Source organism: Gallus gallus, chromosome Z (assembly GCF_016699485.2).
Source record: "Gallus gallus isolate bGalGal1 chromosome Z, bGalGal1.mat.broiler.GRCg7b, whole genome shotgun sequence".
Lineage (NCBI taxonomy): Eukaryota > Metazoa > Chordata > Aves > Galliformes > Phasianidae > Gallus > Gallus gallus.
In genome coordinates this window covers 9,120,124-9,137,003 of record NC_052572.1, presented here as the reverse complement: position 1 = coordinate 9,137,003, position 16,880 = coordinate 9,120,124, and the positions used below count along the sequence as shown (strand labels likewise).

The following is a 16,880-nucleotide window of genomic DNA, read 5'->3' as shown; positions in this document are numbered from 1 at the left end:
TGGGTTTTAAGATACTGATAAGGATCACGAAATCCAGCTGATGGCTTCACACAGGGCCACCCAAACCCAGTGCGTGACAGCAGCGTCCAAACACCCCAGCACTGGGCAGGCTGTTCCATGCCTTCTGGGGCAGAGCCGTTCCCTCGGGCCGTGTCGCTGTCACACAGAGCAGAGCTCAGCGCTGCCCTCCGCTCCCTGAGGAGCTGCAGCCGCCATGAAGCCTCCCCTCAGCTCTTCTACTCTGGGCCCAGCACACCCAGGGCCTTCAGCCGCCCCTCACGACCTTCGCAGCCCTCCTTTGGGCACTTGCTAATAGTTCACGTCCTTAATTAATACTTAACTAACTTAATGGGTCCCGCTCTGGAGGAGCTGGGACGTGCCCAGGTCTCACGAAAGGCGCTTGGAGGACTCAGCCCGGCGGAACCGCACGCGGCCGCCAGGGGGCGCTGTCACATCCGCCGTGCCGCACGTCGCCGCTGTCGGGCCGCCGGCGCTTCCGGGGCGGCTCGGGCCGGGCCGTGGCGGCCGCAGGTGAGGCGAGGGGGGGTGCGGTAGGGCTGGGAGGGGTCGGGAGGGGGGGGGGGAATGAGGGGACTGAGAGCAGCTGGAGCGGCTCCGGGGAGGTCGTGGCGGCGGGAGAGTGTCAGGGCGGGACTTCTGAGGTAGTGTATGGTAGCGACGGGGCGGTGAGGAGGCAGGAGGGGAGCTGCAGTGTGTGAGGGATGGGGGAGCTCTGAGGGAGGTCGAGACGCAGAGGGGGGTCAGGAGGGGAATGGGGGGCACGGAGAAGAATACTGGAGTGCGGGAGGTGCCAGAGTACACGGCAGTGGCAGTGGGAGCAGTGGTTGGTCTGGGGTAAAGGAGAGGTTTAGGGGATGAGAAGATAGCTTGGTGTGGGTATGAGGTGTGTGCAAGGTGTTAAGGCTGAGGCAGCAGCCTGGGGGTTATGAAAGTGTCTGTGTGGTGTCAGGTACGAAGATAGTCAGGATGCTAAGAGAGGTGCTGGGGTTAAAGTAGAGACTTAGGTGTGAGGGGCTGGCTGGGGATTGGGGTGCTGTGTGGTGCCTGGGGGTGTTGTTAGAGTGGCTGAAAAGTGCAAGGGGAGCTGGAAACGGGAGGGGATCTGCTGCAGCAGGGTGGGGAGGGTACAGGGGGTTACTCTGCAGGGGGGTGGTACCAGGTGTGGTACTGGCTGGTGTGGGACAAAGTCACAGGTAGTGGCTGGTGGGTATGAGGAGAGCTGGGGACAGGAGGCTGTGAGAAGTGTTGGTGTGTAGAGCACTGGCCAGGGGTGGGTGCTGGCAGGGGTGCATCACCTGGCTGAGATAGAGCCTTGGGGGCTGAGCTTATTTGTCTTTCCCCATAGGATGCAGCGGTGGCCGGTGCTGCTTTTCCTGGCCTGGGTCTGCTTTCTCTTCTTCTCTGGTATTGGGCTCTTCATGAGTGGCTTCCTGCTCACCCGTATTGAGCTTGCCAACAGCAGTTCCTGCTCAGACCCACTCGCGCCACCACCGTGGGACAAGCAGAGCCTCCCACCAGGCTCTTGTTGGGTCCCCCAGCGCTTTCCCAAGGTCGTGCTTGTTATCATCGATGCCCTCCGTTTTGAATTTGCCTTGTTTAACCCAGCCAAGGTCAACCCGCTGCCCTATGAGAATAAGCTGAGTTTTCTGCACCACCTGGCAACCTCTCAGCCCCACCACGCCCGCCTCTACCGCTTCCTAGCTGATCCCCCCACTGCCACCATGCAGCGCATCAAGGGCCTCACCACCGGGTCACTGCCTACTTTCATTGATGTGGGCAGTAACTTTGCTACCTATGCGATCCAGGAGGACAACCTGCTGGCACAGCTGGTGCAGAATGGTATGTGTGGTGTCCAGCCAGGGGAGGGCATCTAGAAGGCACTTGTCACTGCTCACATGGGACCTTTATTCTTCTCTCCCTGTCAAGGGAACTGTTTAACACACCTCCTGGCTGTCAGCTAATTCTTTCACCCTACCCCAGACTTGGCTGAAGCTGTTATGCAGGTGGGGTTTCTCTGTCTTGTGCTGGGATTGAGAAGCAGCTGGGACCTGGCTTAGGATTTATTCAAAGATGGTGAGAAACACATGAAAGTGGCTGTACTGGTGGTTGCTGTTACAAGGTCACCACCAGGAGTGGCTCTGACAAGCCAAGGACACTGCAAGTCTGTTGGCAGTCAGGTGAGACACCTAATGAGGGCGGAGCTAGAGCCAGGTATGGTGTGGGAACCTCATGCAGGCAGTGCACCTGCCTGCATATCTGTTACCATATTTTCTGTATAATTCAGTATTGCCTGGATGTGCTTAGTGAGGCAGTAAAGAGTTTCTTGTTAGGATGGGAGGATGGTACAGTGCTGTCTTGTGTTACCTGGAAAGATTTTCTTCAGCCCCAAATCTCCAGCCACAAATCCCAATCTTTTGCCTGGGATGAAGCAATGTTTCTGGGTTGTCAGCTTCCCTGTGTGAGCAAGGCAGGCAAATGCAGTCAGTCATCAGAGTGCAAAAGCACTGGTAGACCTTGTGCCCACAGCATTAGCTGTGGGGAAGGTAGTTTCTGCTGCCAGGCTGGAGAGGCTCAGAAAACACAGAGATGTGGCTGGTTGTAGACATGGCAAGGACAGGCAAAGTGTGAGCAATGGTAGGTGTCCATTTCTTGTCTTTTCTGCATATAAAAGCCCACCACAGTTGTTTCAAGTTGGAGCCGAGGACTCAGCTTCTGATCATCTGCTGTCAGTAGCCATCTACTGTCTTGTGTCTTACAGCTGGATTGTGCAGCCCTTGGCAGTGCTCTGACTGCTCGATGCTACAGTAATACAAATGAACAACTGTCTACTTTTTGGCCTGTTTAGTCTATTCATCTTTCTATTAAGGTGACACAGCAGAGGTTAACAATGAATAATGAGGTTGTGCTGGTGTATTTGGAGCTGAGGGCAGTTAGAGGCTTAGGAAGGGGGTGGACCTCTCCCTTTATACAAACTGACTTGCAACCAGATGGTGATTTAAAGTCTCAGACTCTTTTATTATGGCTTCTAGAGGAGCCGGTGCTCCGGTACCTGAGCTGGATCTTCCCAGACCTGGCACTAGTGTGCATAATGACGTGACTCAGGTGGGCTTCCTGCTTTCATCAATTCATTTCTTTCTGCCTCAGGAAGAAGAGTGGTCTTCATGGGTGATGATACCTGGGAAGGACTCTTCCCAAAGAAGTTTTTCCGGTCTTATTTTTTCCCTTCTTTCAATGTGAAGGATCTTCACACTGTGGACAATGGGATCTTGCAGTACCTTTATCCAACTGGTAAGCAGTTCTTCCCTGAAGGTTGATCTAACCCTTATGTTATACAGGGTTCCTACTGCAACATTGGGGTAGAACTGAAGAATTTTTATGTGATAGCACTGGGCAGTCACACCCACTCATGTCTGCTGCCCAGGGATTACAGTGCTCTAGCTGGATTTCCACAGATAAGCCAGCTTTGAGGATCCATAAACTGTTTCTCTAAATACTTTTTCTCCATTTGGGAGGTAGGGCTGATTGATAGGACTGGGCTGCAATTTTGACTTCTACGTCTTTCCTAGAAATACACAGCCATGAGGAGCAGCTCTTCCCTCTTTTTTTTGCTGCATGGCTGCCTGGCGGTGCTTTAGTTCAAATCCAGCGGTCCTGCCACCCAGTGGAAGGTGTGAGCACATTGCTGCTCGCAGTCTCAGAGAGAAGTTGAAGTGTAAAGTTGATTCGTGAATTTTATGTGATTTCTGACTCCCTTCCAAGACTTAGGTTAGGGTAAATGTTCTTTGCTTTATCTGTATATACATCATGATAAGTCAAAGTTGCGGTGGTCTTTTAAGGTAAAGATGAGGAAGTTGCCCTAATGATGGACATTGCCTTTTAGTTTGTCATTTAGTTTGTCATTTAACTGCAAATGTATTGATTTTCATGTGCTGAGACACTGGAGCAGAGGGGAGGGATATGTCCCTAGCTGGGGACAGCATCGGTATACCAGGCCCATGTTCCACATGGGGTGCAGAGAGGCACATGGATGAGTCTAACCTGAAATATCTTCAGGGAAGAACTGGATTTCTGCATTTTCCTTTTCCTGGGTGTCCCCTTGGTTTGGCAAGATGGGAAGAAGCAGCAGCTTCCAGAAGCAGCCAGACAGCTCTGACAGAGGGATATGGGAGCAGAGCATGTTCTGAATCCTAGGCTACTGTGTGATGAGAGTTTTCTTGTTTTGCAGTGAACAGTGGTGAGTGGGACTTGCTGATTGCTCACTTCCTCGGTGTGGACCACTGTGGGCACAAACATGGACCTGACCATCCTGAAATGGCCAAGAAGCTCACTCAGATGAATGAGATGCTCAGGTGATGATTGCAGTGGTAGGGGATTGCCAGCTGGTTCCTGCTTTCAGCCAAACTCGGGGGTCTTACCAGGGGATTTATGGATACAGAAACCCTGTTACCAGGGAGAATGGATGAGACCAGTAGCAGCCAAGACCCCAGCTATTGGACAGTCTCATCTGTGTACACATATGTTCATGAGGGAGTGGCAAGGAACAGGGTTTGATTTCAGAGCTGAGGCCATCTTTAGATCTTGGATCCTTGGTTCTCAACCAAACCATCAGGTGATGGAGCCTCACTTTCTGCATCTTAAAAATAGAGATTGTCACACTGAGACCTAGCTGATGTTTGAGAAGCATTTGGAGAACCTTGGCTAGGGAATGCTGAATTTACTGCACAGGCCTGCGAGTTGTGTGTTTGTGTCAGAGAGCAGAACAGAATCCAGAAATTCTGTGTACACAGCTGTGCCTGAAGCTAAAATGCTATGGCTGTTGACTCTTAGGATTGATTTCATTTTTGCTACTACAAATAGGAAGTAACTTGCCTTTCTGTATGTGAAAGTGCATATACATTGTGTTGTACTTATTGCATCCTTCAGGGATAAATCCCACATCTTTTTTTTCCTTAAAAATAGGAATTTGCTCACACAACATGATGCGATAGATAAGACCCTCATGGGATTAGCCTGAAATTGGGAACATTCCTTCTGAATTTTATTATTGTTAGAGATCCCTGTAGGCCTTGAGGAACACTCACAGGAGATTTGGACAACATCATTCCACCCTATTTCAGCACTCTGACTTTTTAGTTCATTTTTGAGGTATCCATTGTCCCAGTCCCTGGTTTAGCTGGTGCAACTCTGTGTCAGCACCTAGTTTTGCTCAGGTCCTTTGGTGAGCTTCACATCTCTCACATGATCAGGCTTGGAAGGGACATATCCTCTCTCACCTCCACTCCTGGGGATTGATGACTTTCCTTGTATGTGTTGACAGGTCCTTGGTGGATCACCTAGGGAATGACACGCTCCTTCTGGTGGCTGGAGACCATGGCATGACAGAGACTGGAGACCATGGTGGTGACAGCCAGAGGGAAGTGAATGCAGCACTGTTCGTGTACAGTAAAACACCCCTATTTGGCACTGATCCTCCTGAGGTAAGAAGCAGATCCTTAGTTGCCACTGCCTGAGGTGGCATCTGGGGCAAAAACTGCATTGTGGGGTGCCAATTGTTTAGATTGAGAGGGCCAGGGAGTCTGTCACCTTTCCTGAGAGAAGAGTGGAATATCTGACAAATGATGCAAATAACTGAAGTTAAAAATACCTTGATTTAATTAATATCAGGTTGCATCAAACACAATTTGGTATATATAGTAGGACAAATTTGTTTGAGAAAAATGTGATTGCGAGAGGAGTGAAAGCAAATTCTGTTGAACTGTTTCACTTCTGCAGTACATCTTTGCCACTTAGTTTGCAGCAGTCATATGTGACAGGGCAGGCAGCTTCCCACAGGCCTTCTGAGAGGGTCTGCAGGAATGTACCTTCAGCTTTGGAGGCAGAGCCGTGACCTGTGTGTGGGGCCAGTATTCAGGCCCCTCCAACTGTGAGGAGAGTTTGTGTAGGGTCAGATGAGCTGTTAGGCAGAGAGAGGCAGACCCAGGGACCTGCAGGCATCTTCTATCATCTGCCTTCGGCAGGATTGAGCTTCCCCTGTGTTTTAACCCTTGTCTTTCCCAGTATCTCTTTTCAACAGGGATGCCTTGCCATCATCCCCTCTCCTGAGTGAAAGTCTACGTTGCCGTGTCCTTTCCAAATGTCTGATTCCTCCCCTGTCTCTCCAGGAGCCTGAGGCCATTCCCCAGGTGAACCTGGTGCCCACTGTGGCCCTGCTGCTGGGTGTGCCCATTCCCTACAGTAACATCGGGGAAGTGATGGCTGAGCTGTTCTCCGGGGATGGTGACACTGTGTCTGAAGCCTTGCAGCAGCTCTTGGTTTATCACATCAATGCCAAGCAGGTATGACAGGGAAATACTTGCTGGCAGTGCTGTGGTAGTGCCAGGGGTTAGTTGTGTGGTGCTAGGTCTTGGACATACTGGGAATTCACTGCATTCGGCTTCTTGGGAGCTGCTTTCAGCCAGGTACTTTGGCAGTTGTTCAGAAGCTGGGATGGTAGCACTGCACTGTGTCTATGGCAGGCCTCACTGCTAAACTAGAGGAGAGAAAGTTTTCTTAGGCACATACCTCTTCTGCTTGGTATAGGTGAGACAGTGATACGGTGCTGTCTTCACGGAGAACTTTGTGAGTTCCCTGCTTGCAGTGTTTGTTCTGGTAAAAGACAGATTCATATTCCAAATATAAATGGAAGCACCTGTTTAGTACCTGGTAATGAGTGCTGCACTGTTGAAAAATACTGACCTGGAAGGTGTTATTTGCTTCAGGGTAAGGTCCCAGGTGGTTAGAGGTGGGCTTGGTTACTTGGAGAAGCTGATTGGAAGGTTGTTTTCTCGAAGCTGAAGATGACTAGGGGCAAGTTTCCTTAAAAGAGATTGAGGAGTACATGCAGGTGTTTTGTTGTTTCTTCGGTTTTGGAGGAGAAGCAATGTTAGCTATAACACTGTCCCACATCAGTGGCAGGAGGAAAACAGTAGTGAATAGAAGAAACACCTTGTAATAACTGAGAATAAATTGGAACAGAGAAGGAACAGTTCACACCAAATGCAAGAGAATGCAGAACCTCAACAACTGAATGACAAAACTTGAATGAGCGTATATTTTATGGCATATATTTTATGGCATATGCCAGCCATAAAAGAAGCCCAAGGAGTGGGACAGGCCATGTGCTAGGGCAAGAGCTCCTATGGAAGATGTGGGGATTGTGTGTGAGACATCTGGCACTTTGCAGAACCAGATTTGTCACAGGTGTTACAAGGCATGTGTCTCAGCTAGAAGCCTGGCTGCCTCTGAGGGATCCTGCGTTGCTAGAAGCACATTGCTAGCCTGACATTAACTCCTCAAGCCCACTGTCAGTGCTCTGGCATAGTCCTGTGGTTCTCAAGGAAGGTGGCAAACCAAAGCAGGTCCTGTTTTGACCCAGATGCCTAGAAACAGCCAGTGCTATGTAAATTGGACACCGTTGCTGCATATCAGTGAAGAGCTGGACAGGATGTTATTGCTAATGGGAAGGCAGAAGTGTTCATTGTCTGCTGCCTATTCATATAGGAGCAGTGTGCTTTGTCATTTGGAGATGATAATACATTTTACTGCCCACTAGCCACTGAGAATATTCATCATGTATGAGGAATTAGTCATATCTAGAGCTGCCTCTCAAATCTTTGCAGCTAGTCGTCTGAGTGTTTCTGGCTCTGTCACCCTGCTTTTAAAGAAGCATTGGCATACCAAGGAGGTCATGCAAGCCTGGGAGAGAGCTAGTGCATGTGTTTACCTTTCACGGACAGGAGCAGACTGGTTCTTCCTGTGCTCGAAGGTGACTGGAAGCCATATGAACATATCAGTGTATTTCTGGAATTGAACTGATCAGCACTGTTGAGCAGCTGAATGTTCGCACAGGTGCCCTGGCTTGTTAATGCCCTCTTAAGACTTTTGTTGCAACTTTGGGGTCATAGCTGGCTCTGTTCCTGTGGTCTTGAAGTAAAAGGCAGAAGGAGCTCTCCTTAGTACAGTGGCTTAATGCACCTGTCAAAAAGAATGAACAGTTTGATTTGATCCACTGCAAACTGTTTAATTTGATATCTGTTGTCAGGAAAAAAAACCGACAACACAACTGGGTTCAAAGTAATAGCTTCTGATGGGGGACATCCCCACCTCTGGGGGACATTTGCCTTGTTACCGAAGACTCTACGCATGAACTTCTAATGATGTGTAGTGTTAACAGGTGAAGCACTGAGTGGCTGAAAGGTGTCAGCACGGTTGTCAGGACAGATATGTTACTTCAGAGAGACGTTGCTTTGGCAGAGGGATGTAGTTTTCTGCCAGTCATGTCCTGCATCTGAGTGACCAGTCCCATATAATGCACCTTAGAACATGGCTGTCCTTGCAAGGGCTGGCAGTTTGAGACTGCTTGCACTCCAAAAGGGTTATGTGAGGAAGGTGGTAGCGAATCTCCTTCCCAGCACTGCTTTCTGATTCTGTCCTTTCTCCTGTTGCAGGTGGACCGCTTCCTGCATTCGTACTCACTGGTGGCTCAGGACCTGCCAGCAGAGCAGCTCCAGCACCTGCAGGAGCTCTTCTCCAGTGCTGTAGAGGAGCACGTTCAGCTCTTGGCCCAGGTGCAGAGGGCAATGCTGGTGTCTCCGGAATTGGAGTCCAAGCTCAGAAGCCTCATCAGCCGCTTCCAGCTCTATCTGCGGCAGGCACGGGCTGTGTGCACCCAGTCCTGGGCCCGCTTTCATCCTCTGCGTATGGTGGGGGGCTGCACCCTCATTGCTGCTTCCTGCTTGCTCTGCTATGTGGCCTCAGAGCTGGCCACAGTGTCAGACTCTTTCTATCGCAGCTGCCTCCTGTACCCATTGCTTTGGGGGCTGATGACAGCTGTTCTGCGTGGCCTAGCCTGTGTGTTCACCCAAGAGGAGCTGGATCTCCTCCTGCTGTTGTCTTGGGCAGCTGCAGCATCTCTGCTGGGCTTTTTCTGGCACTGGTGGGGCAGGCATCCCAAGCGAGCCCGTTTGTTGGGCAGCCAACCACCCTTGGCCAGCATTGGTCTGAGGCAGAGGCTGCGGGTGTGGCTTGGGCTGGCCTTCCCCGTGAGCATTCTCTTTTTCCGCTGCGGAGCTATGTTCTCTGATAGCTTTGTGGTAGCTGAGGCCCAAGTAGCCCCATTCCTGTTGGCCTCACTGGTGATGTTGCTGATAGGGAAGCTCCACTGGGATGGTCACCTGACTGTGCCAGAAGGCCCCAAACAGCAGGCTCTTGGCTTTTCCTCTTACCGAAAAGAGAGCTGGCACCTGCTGTGCCTTGTGGCTGTGCTTCTGGTTTGTGTGCGACTCTCTGGTTTCTTCCACCAGTGCCGTGAAGAAATCCCTCAGTGCCGGCCCTCCGTTTTCCTTCCACCTCTTGCCAGCCTGAGAAACACACGGGCCAAGAACCTCTTCTACCTCTTATGTGTGGCCTTGCTGGCTGGGCTGGTGTATGCAGTGCGGAGCTGGCTGCGTCACTATGGCAATCTGAACAGCTCAGACCCCCTTGTGCTCTTTGTGCGCTGGGGTTTCCCACTGGTGGTCCTTTGCATCGCCTGCTACTGGGCTGTTGCCTCCAGTGCTGAGGACTCTCTGGGCAAGCTGCAGGAGCTGGTAGAGGTGGCAATCATTGCCTTTCCATGGGCTGTCTATGGGTTAGTGTCTATTGGGTTGCTGCTCCTGCTGTGCCATCCCATGACAGTGTTTGCAAAGGACTCACGGGAATCTGCAGGATCCATTGTCACTCCCTACCAGGGGATTCCCAGCTCCAAAGTCGACTTGCTCCAGGTCATCCCTCAGATCTACAAGAGGATGCAGGAGTCTGAGAAGAGTCGCCTGGAACGGCGCAGCTGCAGGGCCACAGTTGCAGCCTATGGGCTAGGCAGCGTGTACTCGGCAGCCCTGGTCATAGCACTCACCCTCCTGGGCTTCCTCTTGATGCTCCTGCACAGTGAGCGGCTCAGTCTTGCCTTCCTACTCCTCTTCCTGGAGGCCTTTGTGCTGCTGCACATCCACACGCGTGCCAGAAGCCTTGCAGGAGACACTGGTGAGTCAGGGTTCAGTGGAACATCTTTTGGATGTGCAACCTGGGCATTACCCTCATGAGACTGCAGCCTCATCCAGTTTTCAGTGGGAGAGGCAGAGCCCAGTCTTTGTTCCTGTGGAATGGCAGTACGAGATCCTCCTTGCAGGATCCTCTTAGCTTATTTAGGGCTGCTTAAATTCTCTAAGGGAAGAGAGATGCATGCAGTGTGGAGGCAGTGTGGGAGAACAAGGGAGTCCTACCCCAGTGCTTCTTTCCAGAAGTGTGAGCAGCCGCTAAGCCCTCTGTTGCTGACTGAGTCCAGGAGCAGGGTGGGCAGCAGAGGGAGCACCTGGCTGCATACCGCCATCCTGACTAGTTTCTGTCTCAGAAGAGTGAGTGGGAGGGGAACATGAAAGAAAACCTTGTTGGTTTCTTTGGACTATCTTGTTCCTTGATGCTGATCTCCTTCTCTCTCTTTCTTTCTCTTTCTCAGAGCCTTTTTCAGTGCCCTGGTTTTCAGTCATCTCGTGGCTCCTTGCTGCTTCTCAGTTCTTCTATTCCACGGGCCATCAGCCCATCTTCCCGGCCATCCACTGGAATGCAGCTTTTGTGGGCTTTCACCTTGACCACAGCACAAACCTCCTTCCTGCTGTCCTGGTGGGCGCCAACACGTTTGCCTCCCATATCCTCTTTGCAGGTAAATCAATTTCTTCCTGGGCCGTTGAGCCTGAGTAGACATGGCTTTGCCTTGTCTGGAGGCCTGCAGGCTGAGCACGAGGTGATGAAGGCTCCAGCACCAACTGAACAGCAGCATCCTCACTGTCCCCTTCTGGGGCTGCAGAGTTGCCCATGGCTTGCAGCCTCCATGCAGTTGTGCCTGACCAGCAAGCTGGGGCTGGAGTATATGCTTCCTGCCACGTCCAGGGCATGATGGCAGAGCCTAGACTGCTCCTCATCTCCTGGGCTCCTGGTAACTTCATGTGCCTTTGTCCTCGAGGTAGTTGGCTGCCCTCTGCTCCTGCTTTGGCCCTTTGTGTGTGAGATGCCCAGCTCACAGAAGAAGAAGTCCAAGAGGGAGCCTCAGGAGGAGCTGCAGACAGTGGACGAACACATGATGGAGATGAGGCTGCGGGAGTCCCCAGAGAAGTTCTCCACTGCTCTGCTGCAGCTGGGGCTGAAGTACCTCTTTGTCCTTGGGGCACAGGTATGGTCTGAGGTGGGGTGGCTGTCTGAGAATAAAACTGTGCTGTGAGAACCATGGGGCACTTTGACACGAGATGGGGCTCAGGTGGGTCAGAGACAGGCCCAGGGGTGAAATGCTGAGGTACAGGTGGAAAAGCAGATGCAAAGATCCTCTTAATCTGTGCAATTTACCATTTGCTTTGAGAAGGGCATCAGCATGAAAGCAGCAGTACAAAATTAGGTTGCTTTTTGTTTCCATCTACTCACTCATCTTCCTGGTCACGCATCACCTTTGGTTTTTGTCTTTGCTGGTATCATGGTGTTGTAGGGAGCTAAATGTCAGAAACTTAGTCCTGTGAAAGTAAACAGCTTTCTGGGGTTTAGCCTTTCAAGTAATTTTCCTACGTAGTCAGACCAGAGACAGTGTGAGACGAGGAGGCAATGCGTAAATGCCCTTCTCACTGAAAGATTAGGTCAGCTTAGCCATAGTGGAAGTCCTCCCATGTGCTGTCCTTGGCCAGCCCTTTTCTTGAGGGGCCCATGTGCACCACAGGTTGTTTGTCTATCCTGATTTGATGATGGGAGGGAATCCTCTTTAGGATGTTTATTTCTGATGTACTGGCCTCTCAGGTCTGCACAGTTTAGTATTGCTTTCAGGTATGAACCTGTTGCCCAGAAGGACTCCACAGAGCGTCACTTGTAACTTTATTTTCCTGGTCTCACCAACAGCTTCTGGCCTGTGTGTGTGCAGCTGTGATCCTCAGGAGGCATCTCATGGTCTGGAAGGTCTTTGCCCCGAAGTAAGTTACAGGAGTTAGTCTGATGTAGCTCATATTGCTGAAGTCTTGGCTACAGTTCATAGCCAGGAATGCTGGAAGTGACCATGTGATTGATCTTATATGACTTCTCGCTAGTAGAGGCTGTAGGATTGTCCTTTACTAGTTCCTGCTTCAGGTTCAGAAGCTGGACTCAGACTAGAGCATAGTTATTTCTCCTTATCTTGAGTTTCAAGAATGCCCAGAGCCCACCTGCAAGCTAAGAATATTCAGGGCAGAGAGCAAAAGGTGGTGTTACTGGGCTACAAATGAGATGCAAACCTTTGGGATAGTAGGCATGTGGGATGTCCTTGACCTCTGAGGGTTCCCAAATCCCACTTGAGTGTCTTCCTGAATGGCCTTGAAACTAGCAAGGAACCAAAGGTGTTTGGCTTCTGGACTGAAAGCAGCATCCACTGCTAAGGAATGAATGTAATCTAGATTTTAGGACTGGTGGTGCTACCAGTCCTTCACTGTCAGGAAAAATGATCTGCTGGGAGTGTGGGTAGCATGATACCTTATTGCATCTGTTGTGCCTTCAGGTTCCTCTTTGAGTCTCTGGGCTTCATGGTGAGCAGCATCTGCCTCCTGCTGGGGATCTCCCTGGTGATGCGTGTGGACTGTGCTGTTAGCACCTGGTTCAGCCAGCTTCAGCTCAGGTAGCGCCGAAGATGTGGGGAACCTGACTTGCTGGTCGGCCAAGGCTGTGGTCATCTCTCTGATTCCCTAGCACCAGGAGGGGTACAACAGCCACCAGCAACGAGTGCCTGCCGACAGCAGTTTGGTATTATCCCTAGCTCCCTGCCTCAGTGTTGTGCAAAAGGACCAGTGCCAGCTGTTCCCTGTTCATTGTGATGCTCTGCAGGGAGCATGCTTCACAGCGATAAGTTCGAACTCTTTTGCATTTGTTAGCAGCAGGAGGAAGCCAAGAAGCAAGAAGAGTCCTGAGGTGCTTCTCTGTGGAAACAACAGCAGGATATCTTGCTACTGCATTTCCAACAACTGCCCCAACTGTGCAGCTAGTAGGCTGCAATGGTCTGCAATGTGCCTGGAGAGCATCATCTTGCCTGTGCAGAGACATTGACTCACTTGAAGGGGCCTGCTAAGGAGGGATAGAGAGGAAAAGCTACTATAACTTGTCCTCTTGCTGGGTCCTACAGCCACCACTTCTCTCTGCATGCTCAGTTTTCCTGCTGGAATCAGAGTGCACACAATTATGCTAGCAGATGGTTCCTGGGGTCTTGGTTGCACCTGCCCTCCTGTCAGGCTAGTTCATTGCTCTTAATGAGGCCTCTCCTGCCCTATACTTACTCCTGTTTTCCTGATGTTCCTAAACAGTACTGAGGGCAGTGTAGAGCAGACTGGGTTGTCTTTGACAGCCTGAAGCAGGCTTAATTTTTGGAGGAAGATTATAGCAAGGTAAGTTGTGTCCATGACTGGGAAACTGCGCTCATGGCCTTGGCCTGCATTGTCTACATAGTCAGGGCTGTTGCAGCTGGGGCTCTTGGTCTCCTGAGCATGTGCTGCAGGATACTTGGTAGTTGATTGGGAACAGTTTGTTGCTATTAGGATGTAGTAACAGAGCATTTGACTCAGCCCTGTATTGGATCTTGCGGAAGAAAGGGGAGTCTCATGAAGCTAACTGCAGGATTGACCTTGTTGAGAGCTGAGAACAGCTGCTTGAGATTTGTGAGCAGGTGACAACTCCTGCATGGTGGCCTAACCCACTGGTATCTATGTATGTGCTGGGGGAGGTTTCTGTCACCTTGATGGCATCCTAGGCACTGTGGGGGATTGCATCTCTGATCCAGTACTGGGTGCTTATCACCCTCTTGATCTTGCTTTTCTGCATGAGGCTTCAGGCTTCAAGCGAGCTATCTCAGGCCTGCTTTTGACTGTGTGCTGTCAGATGTATATCTGTATGGGTGAGGGTGGAAGATGGTGACCATGGTGCCTGGCTGCATTCCAGCTAAACTCCCCCTGCACTACTGATGGGAGCTGGGATTCCTTACTGCCCTGAACCACTGTGTGGCATTATTTGGTGCTATGAAACTTTTCATCTCTTTCCCCTCTGGAAAGAGTTGAGGACTGCTTGCCTGAGATTCTTCCTTCAATTTTTGTTCTGGTCCCTGCTTAGTTTTTTGACTCATGTATCCTAACTGCTCCTGCTTGAGTTCCTCACTCAGTCTGAGAGAGTCTGCCTGTGTAGCTTCAGTTTCTTCCCCATCTCTGCCCTGGAAGGCCCTGGGGAAAGTGTCTAGCCACCTCAGTAATTGTTTGAGTTCTTACTGTCATGTCTCAAGTGTCCAGTAGCTGTGGAAAACATCCTTTGAGAACAGGTTTAGTTTTGTATTTTGGCCAACCTGGGTGGTAGTGCTTGCTCAGGTGTCAGGAGGCGACTCCAGGGAGGCTTACACTGCTCTAATTTTGGACTTTCATTGCTTGGACAGCTTCTATCCTACTGCCTCTGCTCTTTCATCTCAGCTTTGCGTTTCTCCACCTCTGTGGTCCTGACCTGCTTAATTTCACCTGACAAAACCAAGGACTGATTTGTAGCTGACAAAACTGCCTTGACTGGCTCACTGCAACTTGGTTGCATGCACAGCAGTGCTGGTGCAGAGAAAGGGGCAGTAGCATGTGGCTGGGAGCTGCACAGAGGCAGTGCAGCCTACAGTTAGATAGGCTTAAGCAGTTTCATCATCCTTTAGATAGGTTATTGACTATATACTGTGACTCCTTGATGGCCAAAGGGTTTTCAGGTATTGCGGGGTAATGCTGGGGGATGAGAGCGCTTTTGTTTGTTTGGAAGGAAAGGGTTGGAAGTAGCAACTAAGCAGTGAATTTTCATTTAACATGACATTAGATAATGCGTTACTAACCTCCAAGTCTGGAGCCCCCATATGTCTTGTTGTAACTGCATAACCCAGTTAGGAGCTTGCTGCCTGAATGTGTTTGTGTTGGCAGAAGTTCTTAAGGTCACTAATGCTGTGATACTGGCCTGCAAGACCCCTGCTGCTGCCACCCAGGCCCCTGGGCTTTGTTCTCTCCCACCTCTTGGACTAGTTCCTCTTTCAGCAGCTGCCATCATGCTACCAAACCTTCCCATGCTTGTTGTTTATGTGCAGCATCCTTTCCTCAGCCCCTTGCCTCCAAGGTTGTGGCAGCTCTGTGGATCTGCTGGAACCAGAGGCTCATGGCCTGGGAGGCTGGGGCAGAGCAGAGAGAACAGAGCTGTAGCTCTCTAAAAACTCACACATGTCTCACCAGAGAATGACTGGACAGTGGCAGTCCCCATTGCAGAGTATAAATTAGGACTTTGTTTTAGCCACATACTGTAGTAGATTTGAGCCTGGGTCAAAAGCTGAAGCTCCCTTGAGAGCTTCCAACAAATCATTATGCCTACTCATGCCTCAGTCTACTCTCCAGAAATACTGTAACCTTATTCCCTGACTCCTCTTATAGAGGTACAAGGATGTAGCTTCAACTCACTTCAGCTGGATTTATTACTTGCAGTAATGAAACTGCAAGTACGCAATTGTCACTGCAGTGATGCCAAGGACAGAGGACTGGCCTTATACTGACTGCTCTGCCAAGGGAGACTGGCTACTACACCAAAGAATTTAAAGTCAAGATAAGTTTTCCAAGGGCTGGAGGTGCTCTTATTTTCTTTCATTTGTGTGTTTAGTCTTTACTTGCCTTCCCTAATGGCCTTTGAGCTAACCATTTGGCTGCTGTTCTTCTGAGTGTTTTGGGGATAAGAGTTCATATTTGTTCAAAGCTTGTTGACCTCGGAATCACAACATGCTGCTGGTGGTGGAACAAACATGGCTGTGCTTGCTCATTTAAAACCCCAAAAAGCGTGTGGTGGAAGGTGCACACTGGCCCAAGAGGAGAAACCTGGCATGCTGGGAGAGAAGGCTCTGCTGTGCACTCTCCCATTCAGATTTTCACCACAGCTGGCTGCTTCTGTTGTGGAGCTGAAGCATGCAGATGGGAGCAGCAGCATCCTGCCCTTTCCTTCCCTCCCTACTGCCCACCACCTCTGCAGGCCCCATATCCCTCCCTGAGCACTTTGGGCTGGATGTCCGTGGGAGAGAGGCGGGGTTAAAGCAGGACATCACTCCTGCACGTGATCCCGTCTCTTGGTGGCACAATTCAACACCACTGAGCTCTGGTTTTGGGGTGGAAACTTGCAAAGCAGTGCTACACAGACATTCTGGCTGGGCCGGGCTCTGAGCTCTGACTGAGCTGTACATCACAGAACCATAGAATGGCCTGGGTTGAAAAGGACCACAATGATCATGGAGTTTCAACCCCCCTGCTATGTGCAGGATCGCCAACCACCAGACCAGGCTGCCCAGAGCCGCATCCAGCCTGGCATCCAGCCTGGCCTTGAATGCCTGCAGGGATGGGGCAGCCACAGCCTCCTTGTGCAGCCTGTTCCAGTGTGTCACCACTCTTTGGGTGAAAAACTTCCTTCAAATATCCAACCTAAACCTCCCCTGTCCCAGTTTAAAACCATTCCCCCCTGTCCTATCACTATCCACTCTCACGAACAGTTGTTTCCCCTCCTGTGTATATGCTCCCTTCAAGCCCACAATGAGATGACTGCGTTCTCTGCAGGGGAGTTGGGCTAGATGACCTTTAAAGGTCCCTTCCAGCTCGAACGAATCTGTGACTCGACAGGGAGCCCCAGGCCGCAGCTGTCTCCTTGCAGCGGGCCCCTCGCCTTCGCCGGTCGCGTGGCGTCGCGCCGCGATTTGGGCCTCCTCGGCCGCCGTGGCTCCGTCCACTGTGCGCGCTCGGCCGTTGCCATGGCGACCG

At 50.9% G+C, this 16,880-nt stretch overlaps 1 protein-coding gene and 1 non-coding gene across 2 annotated transcripts; both read left to right on the top strand.

The window, feature by feature from the left end:
* Nucleotides 1-498: 498 nt before the first annotated feature.
* PIGO (phosphatidylinositol glycan anchor biosynthesis class O) lies at nucleotides 499-15,879 on the top strand. Its single transcript, NM_001389568.2, has 11 exons — nucleotides 499-531; nucleotides 1,367-1,860; nucleotides 3,166-3,309; nucleotides 4,247-4,370; nucleotides 5,339-5,498; nucleotides 6,183-6,356; nucleotides 8,508-10,080; nucleotides 10,553-10,756; nucleotides 11,061-11,263; nucleotides 11,971-12,041; nucleotides 12,599-15,879. Exons 2-11 carry the CDS (start codon nucleotides 1,368-1,370, stop codon nucleotides 12,717-12,719), a joined length of 3,267 nt encoding a protein of 1,088 aa, NP_001376497.2. The 5' UTR covers nucleotides 499-531; nucleotide 1,367; the 3' UTR covers nucleotides 12,720-15,879.
* Nucleotides 6,278-6,416, top strand: MIR6649 (microRNA 6649). Its single transcript, NR_105517.1, has one exon. It is a non-coding gene; the product is annotated as a microRNA 6649 (primary transcript).
* Nucleotides 15,880-16,880: the final 1,001 nt, after the last annotated feature.

Bases quoted from the DNA above. Each gene is read 5' to 3' on its own strand.
- PIGO (NM_001389568.2), top strand. From the start codon at position 1,368: ATGCAGCGGTGGCCGGTGCTGCTTTTCCTGGCCTGGGTCTGCTTTCTC. The intron at 4,371-5,338 runs GTGATGATTGCA...ATGTGTTGACAG, and splicing joins CAGATGAATGAGATGCTCAG to GTCCTTGGTGGATCACCTAG. The intron at 11,264-11,970 runs GTATGGTCTGAG...TCTCACCAACAG, and splicing joins TCTTTGTCCTTGGGGCACAG to CTTCTGGCCTGTGTGTGTGC.